This window comes from Podarcis muralis, chromosome 14 (assembly GCF_964188315.1).
Source record: "Podarcis muralis chromosome 14, rPodMur119.hap1.1, whole genome shotgun sequence".
In the NCBI taxonomy this organism is placed as follows: domain Eukaryota; kingdom Metazoa; phylum Chordata; class Lepidosauria; order Squamata; family Lacertidae; genus Podarcis; species Podarcis muralis.
The window spans coordinates 53,395,481-53,411,201 of record NC_135668.1 but is presented as its reverse complement, the minus strand read 5'-3'; the positions used below and the strand labels follow the sequence as shown (position 1 = coordinate 53,411,201).

The 15,721-nt window shown below is 46.2% G+C and overlaps 1 protein-coding gene across 3 annotated transcripts in view; it reads left to right on the top strand.

Moving 5' to 3' along the window:
- The window catches only part of LOC114584056 (cytochrome P450 3A9-like), a 42,097-nt gene extending 26,658 nt beyond the window's left edge, over positions 1-15,439 (top strand). The window contains exons 1-13 of one of the 3 annotated variants that reach the window (XM_077918726.1): positions 3,385-3,543; positions 5,902-5,995; positions 6,146-6,198; positions 6,356-6,455; positions 6,724-6,837; positions 6,977-7,065; positions 7,457-7,605; positions 8,102-8,229; positions 9,010-9,097; positions 11,435-11,595; positions 12,465-12,691; positions 14,753-14,909; positions 15,182-15,439. In XM_077918726.1, coding sequence (XP_077774852.1) covers positions 3,473-3,543; positions 5,902-5,995; positions 6,146-6,198; positions 6,356-6,455; positions 6,724-6,837; positions 6,977-7,065; positions 7,457-7,605; positions 8,102-8,229; positions 9,010-9,097; positions 11,435-11,595; positions 12,465-12,691; positions 14,753-14,909; positions 15,182-15,277 — 1,527 coding nt within the window. In that variant the 5' untranslated portion in view covers positions 3,385-3,472 and the 3' untranslated portion in view covers positions 15,278-15,439. Of the gene's footprint in view, positions 1-3,384; positions 3,544-5,901; positions 5,996-6,145; positions 6,199-6,355; positions 6,456-6,723; positions 6,838-6,976; positions 7,066-7,456; positions 7,606-8,101; positions 8,230-9,009; positions 9,098-11,434; positions 11,596-12,464; positions 12,692-14,746; positions 14,910-15,181 lie in introns of those variants that run through there. The other 2 variants (XM_028705514.2, XM_077918725.1) reach the window with 2 other exon arrangements.
- Positions 15,440-15,721: the final 282 nt, after the last annotated feature.

Genomic DNA, 15,721 nt, shown 5'->3' with positions numbered 1-15,721 from the left:
AGCCATGTTCAAATATATAAAAGGATGTCATATAGAGGAGGGAGAAAGGTTGTTTTCTGCTGCTCCAGAGAAGCGGACACGGAGCAATGGATCCAAACTACAAGAAGATTCCACCTAAACATTAGGAAGAACTTCCTGACAGTAAGAGCTGTTCGACAGTGGAATTTGCTGCCAAGGAGTGTGGTGGAGTCTCCTTCTTTGGAGGTCTTTAAGCAGAGGCTTGACAACCATATGTCAGGAGTGCTCTGATGGTGTTTCCTGCTTGGCAGGGGGTTGGACTCGATGGCCCTTGTGGTCTATTCCAACTCTATGATTCTATGAAGAGCAGAGGAAGTTTCCATGCAGGCAAAGTCTTCATGGCTTTGTGTGCAGACCATAGGGTCCCATAAACAGGTGGAGGGGGAGCGCTCCCCTGTTGCTGCAGCTGCTCCATTGTGCTCTGATCTGGGAATAGCTGCCTAGATTCTATGGGAATGTTCAGGGTGGCAGGAGAGGCTTTCTTGTTTATTAATATCCTTCCTAACTTGCACCAGCAAGTTCCTTTACTTAGCAGAGTTTCACATCCCCCCTCTCACACAGCAGAAAACTTAGTATCTGAAGAAGTGTGCATGCACATGAAAGCTCATACCAAGAACTAACTTAGTTGGTCTTTAAGGTGCTACTGGAAGGATTTTTTTTTGTTTTAGCAGAAAACTTGTCGTGTGAGTTTCTTAAGTCAATACGCAATTCAATCTGGCTTGTCCAGATTGAAAGGTGTTCTAATATTTTCCTGGTAAGACCCCTTGAATCCCTCCTAAAAGAATAAAGACACCATAGTCTTATTCATAAGTAACAATAAGAAAGTTTACTTACACTCAGACAGAGCACAGTGTGATCCCTGAAGGCAGGCTTTAGGGTTACAGTTCCAAACATATACAAACAGGTTTACCCCATAAGGAGATTTACCTAGTAACTGCAGGCTAGCAGTCCAGCAGTTCACAGGATGAAAGGAAGATGGAAAAGAAAGAGAGTGGCAGCTTGCCTTTTCCTTTTACACGCCCACCCACTAGTCACATGCAAGTAAAGATGCTGCAGGCCAGGAGGAACGGGAAGTTCTGACTGGCTGGACCAAACATCCCCTTGCACGGCCACTCTAGGAAAACAAGGAATGTTGTACTTGACTGCTCTCAGTGGATTATATCCCACAGATTCTAGATGGGAATGTGTGGGTATCCAGAGCTTTGGAAGAAACTGTGTTACCTTTGACAATAAAGAGTTAAGTCTCTGCCGTGTGCATTCCTTGACTGGCAAGTGTCCTTGACACGTAAGCTGCCTTCTGCCTGTGCAGCTGTTGAATGCAACCCACGGAGATTTTGACATTCATGGACAGAAATCTCAGAACAAGGCCACCTCAATTGAGATCTTTCCCTCTGAAGGTCTCTGTCTGAGCCTGGTTCAGGGTCCCACCGGTTACAGCTAACCTTCCCCCTTGAATCACCCCAAAGGCTCCTCTCACATACGATGACATCATGCAACTGGAATATCTTGACATGGTCCTGAGTGAAACGCAAAGGCTGTATCCCCTTGGAGGACGGCTGCAAAGGACCTGCAAGAAAGATGTGGAAATCAATGGGGTGACTATCCTGAAGGACATGACTGTGATCATTCCTCCCTAATGGGTGTCATTAGTGCATTGTCAGTGAAGAATTCAAGCAAAAATGTGTATCTTTGTGAAAGTAACATTAAAAGATGTGTTCTGTACAGGAAAAACTAAAATGCTTTCATTCTATCCAGGTTTGCCAAGATTTAGTTTACTTATTTTATTTATTAAATTTGCATATTGCCTTTCATGACACCTTGCAGTGTGATGAAGTCATCCTGGAAACAACTCAGAAGTAGTTGCCATTGGAAAAACACCTGTGTAATATGACCACAGCACTTGTTCCCAGGATACAACCTTGGAAATGTATTTTGAACGATCTCCCTTTTGCAGAGTATAATGTACTACGGTAGCCTTTAGCTGCAGGCACACAAACCCATTTGTAGCACAAAAATGTAGTTTTTTCTCAATTCAGAATCGTTCATGGTTGTCTTCAACATGCTGCTCTCAAGCTATTAAATCATCATAATAATTTTATTATTTGTACCCCTCCCATCTGATTCAATATGGTTATTGATACACATTTGAAACCACTCCTTGAAGAAATAATCCACACCTCTCCCTCCCTGCGGTGATTGCATTCTTGGTATAGGCCTACCCACAATGCCATTGGGCAAGTCTGGGTACATATACCACATGGGTGAGACTACCTACATCTCTTTTTTTCAAATTGACACACTGTGGGGGATTGCAGAACCAATCTGCATTGAACTTTTGTTTTTGGAACGGAAGCAGTTTATTACGAAGCATTTCAAATGGAGAGCTAGATTGTGTGTTGGCTATAAAGGAAAAACAACTAGTATCCTCCATTGGTCCCAGAATAACATGCCATGATGTCATGGACTGGCTGGATGCAGAGGAGGGGGGGGAAGGCACCAGCTGGGGAGACCCCAAGGAAACCCCCAGGGAAGGAAGCTCAGAGCCAGGGGATTGGTGGTGGCATGAGGACGAGTAGTCAGAGGGAGAGGAGGGAGCTGAATGGGAGGAGGAGGTGTCAGAAGCGGAAGAGGCAACAGGGTTTAGTGAGCAGGAAGAGGCTGGGGCAGAGAGCAGTCCAGAAGTGGAGGCAGACGCAGAGGCTGGAGAGGAGGTGGACCAAGAGGCAGAGATAAAGCAGACTGCTGAAGAAGCCAGGGAATTTCTCCCTCCTGTTGCAAATAACACATGTTGTTCAGGGTGCATTTAAATATCCATGCTATAGTTATGCAACCTCTGTTGGGAAAGCCTCCAAGGAAGGAGAGTCCACCACCTTTGGAGTGAGACTGTTCCACTGTTCCACTGTCAAACAGTTCTTACAGTCAAAACATTCTCCCTAAGGGTTCAAAGGAATTTCCTTTCTTGTAACTTGAATCCATCAGTTTGGGTGCTCACCTCCAGAGCAGCAGAAAACAATCTTGCTCCATCTTCCAGGCACTTTGATAAGGCAACTGTACCCCATAAAAGGCGGCCAAATGATACAGCCCCTTCGCTTTTCAGAGATCTAAAGGGCACCAGGTGAGCGAAAGCTGTTCTGTAGTAGAAGGAATCAGAAGATGACATCATGCATCTCCTGGAGCGCTTGGCAGGAGATGTTTTTACATAAGAAGGCAGCCAAGGCAACACACCCTCTCTCAGTCCTTGCCTCTTCAGTGAAAGCAGAACTCACCTGCCCTCTTTTCACAGCAAACAAAGCAAACTTGATCTGAGGCAGCCAGTCATCAGAGCAAAGTTGAATGGATAGCAAAAGCTATTGCGAAATTTTTGTTTTTGCTGTTTGAGCTCCAGCCCTGAACAAATATAGAGAAGAAATCCTCAATCAAAGCCAGAGGCAGAGAGCCATCAAGAGCTAACAAGATGGATCTCCTTCGAAGCTTCTCCACTGAGACATGGTTCCTTCTCATTGCCCTTCTGGTCCTTTTCATGCTGTATGTATCATTCTCTTCTCGTTTCTTTGGCCGTTTTCTAATTGTGAAAAAGAAATGGGGGCGTTTTAAATCTGCTGCTTCTTCTGAAAGCCATAAGAGATAGCAGCCTCTGAACTGCTAGGATATTTACTTCCAAGGAAGCTTGCATATGGTTGGGTTGTAGAAGCAGCTCTAGAAGCACAGCATATTGTCTTTGGCATGCACCTAATAGTGGTCCTTGGAAGGGCTTCCATCTTCTGGGTGCCAACCATGATGCCAGAAGCCTTTTATTTTGAACTCACATCCCAATGGCTCAGCAGCTGAGGGACAGGGAGAAGGAATGGAGACACAGGACAAAGTTCTTGGGCAGCCAATTCCTGATCTATTCTATCTAGCCCAGGACTGCGAGGCCTTTAAAGCTTAAAACTAGGGAAGAAGGTGACAACTCTGGAGATTGATGAAAGGTTGACCTCATGCGGTTTGATCAGCTGGCCATCAACAAAACACTTCTAGTTATCACTGGGCTGGTGGAATTTTCTAAACTGCTTTCATGGACACAGCCATGTAAAGAACATTATAGCAATCTAATTGAATACTATAGCCATTACGGAGGGCGGGGGATGGGATGAGCGTTTGCTACCCAGCTCTTTGCTACCCAGAATGTAATTACTCTGTTGTTGGGCTCTCTGTGTTGTATCCAACCAACTTTCAGTCAGAGTAGACCCTCTGGAATTAATAGATCTAAGTCACATTCTTTAGTTTCTATGAGTCTGCTCTCAGGAGGACCAGCAATGGTTGCAACCCAATATGAGTTTGTGTGTGTGTTTGCTTTCTGTTTCTGATTTAATTGTATCCCACAGTTATTTTTTTTTAAGAAAAGAATATCTGCTTCTGCTGCTTTCAACTTCCTGTGACAGTATTTCTTTTGCTCTTTATCTTTGATTTATTAATAAAATATTTTTGGAACCCCGCCCCCAACCCGAAATATCATTGTTAGGTATATTCAGCCGCGACAACTCTAGGTCTATTATATGAACATATAATTGATTACTTATTAACAGCAGCAAGAATACTGATAGCCGGAGGCTGAAAAGAAGCAAAAGGTACCCATGTACCAAAAATGGTATCACATAATTTGGGAGATGGCACTTTGTGGAAAATGGACTCAAACAATTTGTGAGGGCAACCAGCATCCCCCCCCCCACCCTGAACGACTTTTAAAGCAGACTAGTGGCTGTTTATTCTGCCCAAGAACAAAGACTGCAGGACAAAGTGTACCTGTCACATTTCGTATTATGCCGCTGTGCTAACACTTCCCTTTATATTGACAGCAGCAGGGCTTTTTCCCCAGGGGGAACTCCCAGGAACTCAGTTCTGCCACCTCTCAGGTGGGTTCTGGCACCTGTCAGGTGGGCACCTAAGAGAAGTTTCCTGGTGAGTTCCATCATCTCTTTTTCTAGAAAATCAGCTGTGGACAGCAGCAACGATTGGACTCTTTCTGCTCCAGGGCTTATGAACTCTCCTGTTTTTATTTTGATCTCAGCTATGCCTTCAGGTTGGGAGGGGAAGGTGAGATGCTGAGTTTTCATCTTTTCACATGTAACTCAACACACACACAGGCAAGAATAAAAATAATGATTTTTTTTAAAGTACAGCAAAAACAAACAAACAAAAAAACCAAGGGTGTTGGCTAAAGATAAACAGAACAGGGAAGGAAAGATCTGGATTTTCAGGGGAGAAATCAGCTGGTGGACTTTGGAGCCTGTTTATTACTGTATATATGCAGAGCAGGGTGTGCAGTAAGTTGATCCCTAGGAATTGGTGAGTGATTTCATTGAAGGAGCTGTGCAGGCCAGTTGCTTTCTGCCCACATCAACCCCCGGTTTAAAGCTTAGTGAGGTGGGGCCCACAAATCCCTGCCTTGTTTTCTGGCAACTTTAATTGCAGAATGACTTTGCTCATTGTAAAAACAGTGCTTTTTCGGGGGGGGGGGGTATGCAGGGGTACATATTCCCCTAAACATTTTGTGCATCTTTGTACTTTTGCCCATTTACTGTATTTATTTTTCCTGATTTGAACTATAAAATGGTGATTTTCTTGAGTCAAAATGAAAATACTCCTAAACATTTTTAAGAAAAAAACAAACCCACTGGTTAAAAAGGTTAAAATGACTCTGAATGTAACAACAAAGTTAATCAAACTCATGTGTGCCAATTTTTTTGCCCTGTGGTGCCCAAGTCAGTTCCTTGTGGGATTTTTCAACAGGAGGAGCCCCCACACAGGTGCATCAACCTGCCAGGTTTCCCCTCTGAACCCTGGACAGGCTTCCATGCTCTGCTGACAGATTTCTCTCTCTCTCTCGTTTTACAAAATGAACAGATATGGATTTTGGCCGTATGGCGTCTTCAAGAAACTGGGCATTCCAGGTCCATCGCCGTTGCCTTTCTTTGGAAATATCTGGTCCTATCGTAAGGTGAGTGTCTGGTGACATTCCTGCCCTGCTCAAGAGGTTTCCTGAGGCCCCTTTCTGCTCCCCCCTCTTGGGATCAGAGGTGCTCCTCAAAATGAGCCTTAATCTGGTTCAGAAAGGCCGTTCTTAACTTTCTTCAATGTCTTTCCACAGGGGTTTATCAACTTTGATTATGAGTGCTTTCAGAAATATGGGAGGACCTGGGGGTAAGTGACCTTTTATGACCTGCTTGTATTTCTCATGTTAGCCCAAATCCCATTGCTTGATCCCAAGGAGGAAATGTTCTGGGGCAGGAAAATGCTACATCTGCAACTGGATCTCTTTGGGATCTCAAAAACATACCATTCTTTACTCTTAATCCAGGATTTACGAGGGCCGAAAGCCTATGCTAGCTACGCTGGATCCGGCTATTATAAAAGCTGTCCTCGTGAAAGAGTGTTATACCACTTTCACCAACCGCCGGGTAGGCATTCACTTCTTAAGTATACAATAGCATCATGGAAGTAGGAGAGTTTCTACACGTCCCTCCATTGGCACCAAACTGGGGTAATGGGGAGGGCAGATTAATCCCTCTCCAAAAGTCAAGTGTGAACTTTGCCACCCAGCCATCACTGCCCTCCATGTTTATTCTGTTTACAATTCCCTGTTGGATATTATTGGTTCCACATCTGTCATGAGTTCAAAACCTGACTTTGCCACTCATTGGTTCCAAACTGTTTTGCTTCCTCTAGGATATAGATTTAGTTGGGATCTTGAAGTCTGCCGTCTCACTGGCAAAGGACGAACAATGGAAGAGGATTCGCACTATTCTCTCTCCAACCTTCACCAGCGGGAAGCTCAAGGAGGTAAAAAAAGGAAAAAGATATCAAGTATTAGGTACTTCCACTGGTAAATATGGGTTGTACAGTTCAAGCACCATTCAAACTGTTCAGTCTGAAATTTCCCATAGGTGTTTACATCTCAGTTCATTGATTTGTATTTCAGATGTTTCCCATCATCAAACACTACGGGGAGGTTTTGATGCAAAACGTTCAGAAGAAAGTGGAAAAGAATGAATTTGTGGTTATGAAGGAGTAAGTGGTTTGAGCCAGGAAAGGCCTCAGTCCAAAATAGCATAGCATACAATGTGGGCTGCCTTTGAGGCGAATCCAGATCATATTGGGTGGCCAGAAACAGGCCTATGGAAAATCCTAAGTACAGTGGTACCTCGGGTTAAGTACTTAATTCGTTCCAGAGGTCCGTTCTCAACCTGAAACTGTTCTTAACCTGAGGTACCACTTTAGCTAATGGGGCCTCCTGCTGCCGCCGCGCTGCTGGAGCACGATGTCTGTTCTCATCCTGAAGCAAAGTTCTTAACCTGAGGTAATATTTCTGGGTTACCGGAGTCTGTAACCTGAAGCGTATGTAACCCGAGGTACCACTGTATACTGAGAGCCTGATTTGGCTGCTCTGTTCCCTCCCTAGCATCTTTGGGGCCTACAGCATGGATGTCGTCACCAGTACTTCGTTTGGTGTGAACATTGACTCTATGAACAACCCTGCAGATCCTTTTGTCAAGGAGATCAAGAAGGTGACCAAGTTTGCCGCTTTTGATCCACGCTTCGTTTTGATAGGTAAGTTGGCTTCTGATTTCTGATGGCCCAGTGGAAGTTTGAAGTCTGGTTATTATGGAAACATAATAACTGGTCCATCAAGCACAGAATTTTCTACAGATTTTTCTACTAGGTCCTCCAGGGTTTCTGACAGGGGGCATTCCCAGCCCAGCCTGGTCACGAGGACCGAATGTGGGTCGACCATTGAGCCATGATGGCCTTTCGAAAATAGGATTTCTTTCTAGACTGCACTTGCATCTAAAATATTGTGAGGATTATTCTAAGAACTGGCTTTGCCCCCACCCTCAACCCCAGCTGGATACCTGGAGGTTCCCGCCTAGCATCGACAATTAACCAATCCCAGCTGTGGGGGACGTTGCCAGGGGAGTTGGCCAGGTAGGGTTAGGACAGCCCCACATTCACAATAGAGGGTGTAACTTACCTGTTAGTCCTCAGTCTAATGCTTTGCTTCAGGAAGGTTAATTCCTGTTCACCGTACGATTTCTGTCTCTTGCAGCCATGTTCCCATTCTTGACTCCTCTTCTCAAATTAATGAATGTGAATTTATTCAACGCAGAAGCTTTAAGCTTCTTTTCAAGGTCCTTTGCAAAAATGAAGGAAACGCGGCAGAAAGAAGGGCAAAAGGTAAGAATTAAGACTGTGCCGTAATTTGGGGCTGAATATCTTTGGCTTGTCGGGACGCAGGTGGCGCTGTGGGTTAAAGCCTCAGCACCTAGGACTTGCCGATCGAAAGGTCGGCGGTTCGAATCCCTGCGGCAGGGTGCGCTCCTGTCGTTTGGTCCCAGCGCCTGCCAACCTAGCAGTTCGAAAGCACCTTCGGGTGCAAGTAGATAAATAGGGACCGCTTACTAGCGGGAAGGTAAACGGTGTTCCGTGTGCTGCGCTGGCCTGCCAGAGCAGCGATGTCATGCTGGCCACGTGACCCGGAAGTGTCTGCGGACAGCACTGGCTCCCGGCCTATAGAGTGAGATGAGCGCACAACCCTAGAGTCTGGCAAGACTGGCTTGTACGGGCAGGGGTACCTTTACCTTTTATCTTTGGCTTGGAAAAGGGCTTTCATTTTGTCTGTCTGTGTGTGTGTGTGTGTGTGTGTGTGTGTGTGTGTGTGATTTTTCACTGAAAAATCCCCTAGGTGTCAACTTTTCTCTGTGCTGCTTCACTGCTTTTTGCTCCACAAAACAGCCTAATATCTTGACTCTTTTACCCCCTCAGTATGTCTGGTTGTGCCTAATTACAGTGAGATGATCACACGGCCACTGTCCTCAAGGGCAAAGGGGGCCAGTTCTCATGGCTGTATTTAGCCCTTTAAAAAACCAGGGGCTTCAAACCATCTCAGCCCAGTGGCCCCCGTGGGGATCTCTCTGCCACACATTTCCTCCACTGGTTTATTTGTTTTCTGGTTAGGGCCGGGTGGACTTCCTGCAGCTGATGATCGACTCCCAAAGTGCCAAGACTGACCACCAGAGCAATGGCTTGAACCACTCCTATAAAGGTAATGCCACACAATTTAACTGAACTGAAGGGAAGTTGTATTTCCTGAAGACTTGAAATTGCCTATCCCAGTTTGAAAAATGCAATGCAATGAATGTTACCTACACAGATCATGTTCCCGAGTTGTCTTTCCTGAGGAGTTGAAATTGCCCAAATCCTTGATGACTTAGGAACTTCACTTGCAACTGAATAATAATAATATTATTATTAATAATAATAAAGCTATTATTTATACCCCGCCCATCTGGCTGGGTTTTCCCAGCCACTCTGGGCAGCTTCCAACAAAATATTAAAATACAATAGTCTGCCAAACATTAAAAGCTTCCCTAAACAGGGCTGCCTTCAGATGTCTTCTAAAAGTCTGGTAGTTGAAGACAGGCTCCAGCAGATTGAGTGGAAGAGACCAATAGTGTGTCCTACGACAGTTTCTGCATGTGCTGTAGAGGGAAGTGAGGAGCAAATGGGTCTCGTCCACCTGGGAAGGCAGCCCAGGAGTGGGAAAACTCTGATCCTAAACTTTGGTGGGATATCTTTGGGAGAAGAAAAGGCTGAGGAGTAAACCCTACAGAAATTCAGAGCGGAATCCCTAAGACAATTGGATGGCGCCTTGTACACCTTCTTCCAGCAAGTCCTGCAGCCAAGCTGGTGCCAAATGTCTTGCTCTGCTTTCCTTTGGACATCAGCAAGGCCAAGAGGGGGGGTTCTGGTCTTCTGGGCAGCCCAGGACCTCCAGACACACAGCCCAAGCTTGGGGTCCTGGAGGGGTCACTTCAGTGCTGCAAATACACAGATTTGACTTCATCCCCAGAGGCACACTCCATCGTCTCTCAAGACAGAAGGATGCCAGAAACAAGACTGCACCCACAGACACAATTCCAAACCAACCCCACACAGTCTTCTAACACTACGTATGTTGTTGATGATGGGACGCGGGTGGCGCTGTGGGTTAAAGCCTCAGCGCCTAGGGCTTGCTGATCGAAAGGTCGGCGGTTCGAATCCCCGCGGCGGGGTGCGCTCCCATCGCTCGGTCCCAGCGCCTGCCAACCTAGCAGTTCGAAAGCACCTCCGGGTGCAAGTAGATAAATAGGGACCGCTTACTGGCGGGAAGGTAAACGACGTTTCCGTGTGCTGCGCTGGCTCACCAGATGCAGCTTTGTCACATTGGCCACGTGACCCGGAAGTGTCTCCGGACAGCACTGGCCCCCGGCCTCTTAAGTGAGATGGGCGCACAACCCTAGAGTCTGTCAAGACTGGCCCGTACGGGCAGGGGTACCTTTACCTTTTTTATGTTGTTGATGATAATGACTTTTCAGTCTCTTGTAACTCAAAGGTCTCCAAGTGACTTTGTTGTTGTTGTTTAGTCATGTCCAACTCTTCGTGACCCCCTGGACCAGAGCACGCCAGGCACTCCTGTCTTCCACTGCCTCTCACAGTTCGGTTAAACTCATGTTAGTAGCTTCGAGAACACTGTCCAACCATCTCGTCCTCTGTCGCCCCTTCTCCTTGTGCCCTCCATCTTTCCCAACATCAGGGTCTTTTCCAGGGAGGTGGCCAAAGTATTGGAGCCTCAGCTTCAGGATCTGTCCTTCTAGTGAGCACTCAGGGCTGATTACCTTAAAAATGGATAGGTTTGATCTTTCAGTGACTCACAGCATATTTTAAATATAAATATATTATAGCACAAAACAGAACAAAGCAGGTCCCATAAACAGCCATAGGAAGCTTGGGCAGCAGACCAGTAGCAGCAAAGCATCATTTCAGTCTATCAAAAGCCAGGGGGAAGCCTTTCCTGGTGCTAAAAAGAGGTCAGTGAAGGCGCTTGGCAGACCTTGCAGGGGAGAGTTTTGCACAGAAAGAGAGCCAACACCTAAAAGGCCCTACTCTCCCTTGTCATTACACTCAGTGGTAAAGGCCTCAGAATGTCACTTTCCGCCTTATTTAAGTTGCCTGCAAGACTGTTCCCAGGAGTAATTCCCATTTTTTCCTGCCCCCCCCTTGATTCCACAAACTCATTCTCAGTACCTCCTCCCCTCTCAAAAGCATTACTATCCAAATAGTGATTTGCACAACACCCTAAGGCAGACAATGACACAATAAAATTCAAAACAGCAACATTTGATTGCACATTGATTGAAAAATCACATTAAAAGGGTTTAGTTTAATTAATTCAACAAAACTCATGAACTTGATCTTGTGAGACCAGCTTTTCAAAATCTGATTTTATACCTCCAGCAACCCCTTGCCTTGCAATGCATGTTACCTGCACGGATCATGTTCCCAGCCAGACTACACCTGTACTTGTTTTCACTTGAATTCTCTCACTTCTGCTTGTTTGCAGGCTTGACTGACATTGAAATCCTGGCCCAGTCCTTCATCTTTGTCTTTGCTGGATACGAACCCACCAGCAACTCCCTGAGTTATGCGGCCTACCTCTTGGCCACTCACCCAGATGTCCAGCAGAAGCTTCAAGATGAGATAGATACCATCCTGCCCAACAAGGTAAGAATGTGTGGGTTGCAAAGGTGAGGCCAGTCCCAATGGAGAAGGTTTTTTGGGTGGGGAAGTTACAGGAGAGTTATTTATCTAATTTGGGGGGCAGGGACAGAGGAGTGATAAAAACGAACCAGTTAGAAACTAAAGTGAAAATACACCAAAACACAATTTAGTACCAGCAAGGAAAATCCAGTTTGCCCTGACATCAGCCCAGTGGTCAGCATCACCTGGACCTTAGATTTCAAAGGCCTGTTTGAACTGGAAGGTCTTAGCCTGCTGGCAGAGGGGTGACAGAGAGGGAGCCAGTCTATCCTCTCTTGGGAGGGAATAGTGCAATCTCAGAGCAGCCACCGAAAAGGCCCTGTCTCTCTTGAGTCATTGCCAGTTGGGCTTCTGATTTTGATGGGACCAAGAGAAGGGGCTCAACTGAGGATCTTAGCAACTGAGCCATGTTAGATTGGGGCAGTGGAGAAAGAAACAGATCAGTTGCGTAAGTTGCATCCCACCTGTGCAGCTGTTGAATGCAGGGGTGAAGCTACCTGCCTTGGCACCTGGAGCTGCGGGGGTGGGGCTAGCTGCTCGCACAGCGAACGTCCCTAGCCACCTCCTGCCCATGCAGTGAGCGGGGTGTGTGTGTGTTTGTCGCGGCAATATCACCTGCCCTCACAGCTGACACCCGGTGCGTACCTCATGCCCCGCATCAGCCTTCCTCCACCAGTGGTTGAATGCAACCCGTGGAGATTGTCATATTTATGGACAGAAATCTCAGAATAAGGCCACTTCAGCTGAGATCTTTCCTTCTGAAGGTCTCTGTCTGAGCCTGGTTCAGGGTCCCACCGGTTACAGCTAACCTTCCCCCTTGAATCCCCCCGAAGGCTCCTCTCACATACGATGCCATCATGCAACTGGAATATCTTGACATGGTCCTGAGTGAAACGCAAAGGATGTATCCCCTTGGAGGACGGCTGCAAAGGACCTGCAAGAAAGATGTAGAAATCAATGGGGTTACTATCTTGAAAGGCATGAGTGTGATCATTCCTCCCTATACGCTTCACCGGGATCCCGAACACTGGCCGGAACCAGACGAATTCAGACCTGAAAGGTAACCCTCCCAACCCCAACCCCTCTAAAAAGCCTTGTGCACCTGATGAAAGGCCACGTGTTCGAATGACATGAGTGCAAGATCTACCCAACCACTAGTAGATCACCAGCTGCTCCTGATTTCAGCCTCAGCTGGGCTGCTGACATCATCACCACCACCATTTTATTACATTTATTTATATCCCACATTATTTCTAGACAGGGACTCAAGACGTAGAAACATAGCAATTAAACTGTAATAGAATTCAACTGTGATGAAGGCATATACAAACATCACAATGCCAGCCAGGATACCAGCATTTTGCAGATGCCTGGCTGGAGGTGAAAATAAAACAGACATCACTTTCACTCTCTCTTTAAATGTGAGGTAGCCAGAGGTTTCATCTTCTCTTAGATCTGAGTATATTTCACTCAAAATTCCACATCCCTGTGGGTGTAAGTATAGCATCCAGTTTTCCTCAGAAATATTTAAGTCTTTACAGGTCCATTCAAAACTTAATAGGAATGCCTGTACAGTGGTACCTTGGGTTACATACGCTTCAGGTTACAGACTCCGCTAACCCAGAAATAGTACCTCGGGTTAAGAACTTTGCTTCAGGATGAGAACAGAAATCGTGCAGTGGCAGCGGGAGGCCCCATTAGCTAAAGTGGTGCTTCAGGTTAAGAATGGTTTCAGGTTAAGAACGAACCTCCGGAACGAATTAAGTACTTAACCCAAGGTACCACTGTACATCATACTTTTACATACTTTTACATACTTCGGAAACCTCTTTACATTAGCTGAGGTAAAATCTCCACCCCTCACAATGGTTGTGGCAGTTCTGCCCTCAGCTTAATTTCCTCCATTTTTAAAAGAAACATATCTTTTTCATGGGCCATCTTGGCCTCCCTTTCCCTGTATTCTTGGGCTAATCTGGCATCTCTTTCTTTCTCTTTTTCCTCCTAATCTGCTCTCTCTCTGTGCCATATCTCTCTCAGTCTGTATCTGTGCTAACTGAATGTCAGCTGCAGTTCTGGCTTGTTCAGCTGCTAATTTTGCCTTTTCTTTCTCTGCTTCAACTTTAGCCAATTCTAACCTTAACCTCACCATTTCTAACTCAGTACTAGGATTTTCCTCAGATGCAGTAGCTCCCTGCACTGGGTCATCCCGAGTCTCTTTCGCTTGCCGCTTGCTGGTCATTTTCTGGCAGGAAATTTTCCTTCTTTTAATAAAATAACGTCAGTACTTTATTAAATTGGTTGTTCTGTGTCTCTGGGTACGTTTCTGTGTGGGTTTTAACTTCATATCATGGTGCTGCCACCAAGTAATATGCTATGGGCGAAACAGCACTTTCCCCTCTCAAGCTGTTGGGCCCGTTCTCACTCAGATAATTTGCCCCCCCCCCCCCCACTGAGCCGGAATGAGTCGGAATGATAGGATTTTGTCAGGGGACTGATTTGTAAATCTGGGGACTGTTCCCGGGAAACGGGGACATCTGGTATCCTTACCTTTGGGGCTGGGAGGCACCTCCTTCTCCTTTTGGCCTGGCCAGCTGTCCTGGCTAAGCTGGAAGGTTGCTGAGCTGCCATGCCAAGTAGAAGTATCCCCATTGCCATCAGTGGCGGCAGCGTTGGCAGCCATGTGTCTCCCTGGCTCTGCACTACTTCCCTCCCGACACACCTCCACCCTACCTGCCCAGTCCATGGGCAGTGGGGATTTGCTCCATCCTGACCATAATGAAAGGGGTCTCTTCAAACAGTGTAATCTGAGCAGGAAGAGCAAAGAGACTCTGGAGGGACCTTTTGCATCACAGACACCATAGGTGGTACCAGTGGGTACTGCACTCATGACCCCCATTTGTGCGACACTCCGCAGCATCGTCCCCACTTGATTCAGCTGGTGGATGCAGCTGAGGACGAGCAACTGAGAACCAGCTGGTGGTGATCAATGTCCCCTTGTTGTGAGCCCTGAGCTGCTGCCTTCTTCTTCCTTTGCCTCGCCCATCAACACGTCAGATCTGCCCGTTCTGGTTCCTTACCCAGCCTCCATTTCTCTTGTCTCTGTGAATGCAACCAGGTTCAGCAAAGAGAACAAGGATCAAGTGGATCCCTACCTATACCTGCCCTTTGGAGCTGGTCCCCGGAACTGCCTGGGAATGCGCTTTGCTCTCGTCACGATGAAGGTGGCAATTGCAATCCTGGTGCAGCATTTTTCCTTCAGGGTCTGCAAGGAAACTCCGGTGAGGAGGCTGGATGGTGTGTGTGTGTGTTTGTGTGTGTGTGTGTGTGTGTGTGTGTGTGTGTGTAAAAGGAAGGGGCAAGGGGCATGACATTTGGAGTTTCAATGTCTGGCACCAGTGCCCAAGGCATAGATAGCATCATACTGCATGTTTTGATTTAAGCCAGGGAAAACAAAACATTGAAACTCCCCTGTGTTCATCTGCTGGGGTCTTGATGTTAAGATGGGTTGACTGATGTGCTGATTGCTCTCTCGATTCTCACCCTGCTGCAGATTCCCCTTAAGATGAGCAACAAAGCCTTTTTAGTGCCGGAGAAACCAATAGTTCTGAAGATGGTGCCACGAGGTGGTCCCCAAAAGGAGGAGTGAAGCCTGGTTGTATCTCAGTCACTTCGGCAGCAAGTGCAAAAGCTTCAGGTGTTTCCCCAAAGAGAACTTTGAATGGTTCCAGAGGATCAAACTGTTTTGCAAACCGAAACGAAACTTGCTTTTAAAATCTGCACTTCAATAATAAAGGATGGGGAAGAGTCAGCTCTAAGTTTCTATTGTAAACCTTTTGCAAAATAGAGCCTCCTTCTCCTTTTCCTTTTTTTACACACACAGTTCTGTTTGCTGTTATATTCCATATTTATAATCGAATTTCTTTCACCTCACTTGTACAAATATAATGTAAACTAATATTCAGAGGAGGGTTGCCGAATAGTAAATATAGAGAAGAAAACTTTCAATAAAGAAACCATATGCTCCTCCCCTCACTGCCTTTTGTACTGAGTGAAGTCCTATCTCAAGTTCAAACCTTAAGGTCTTTACAGT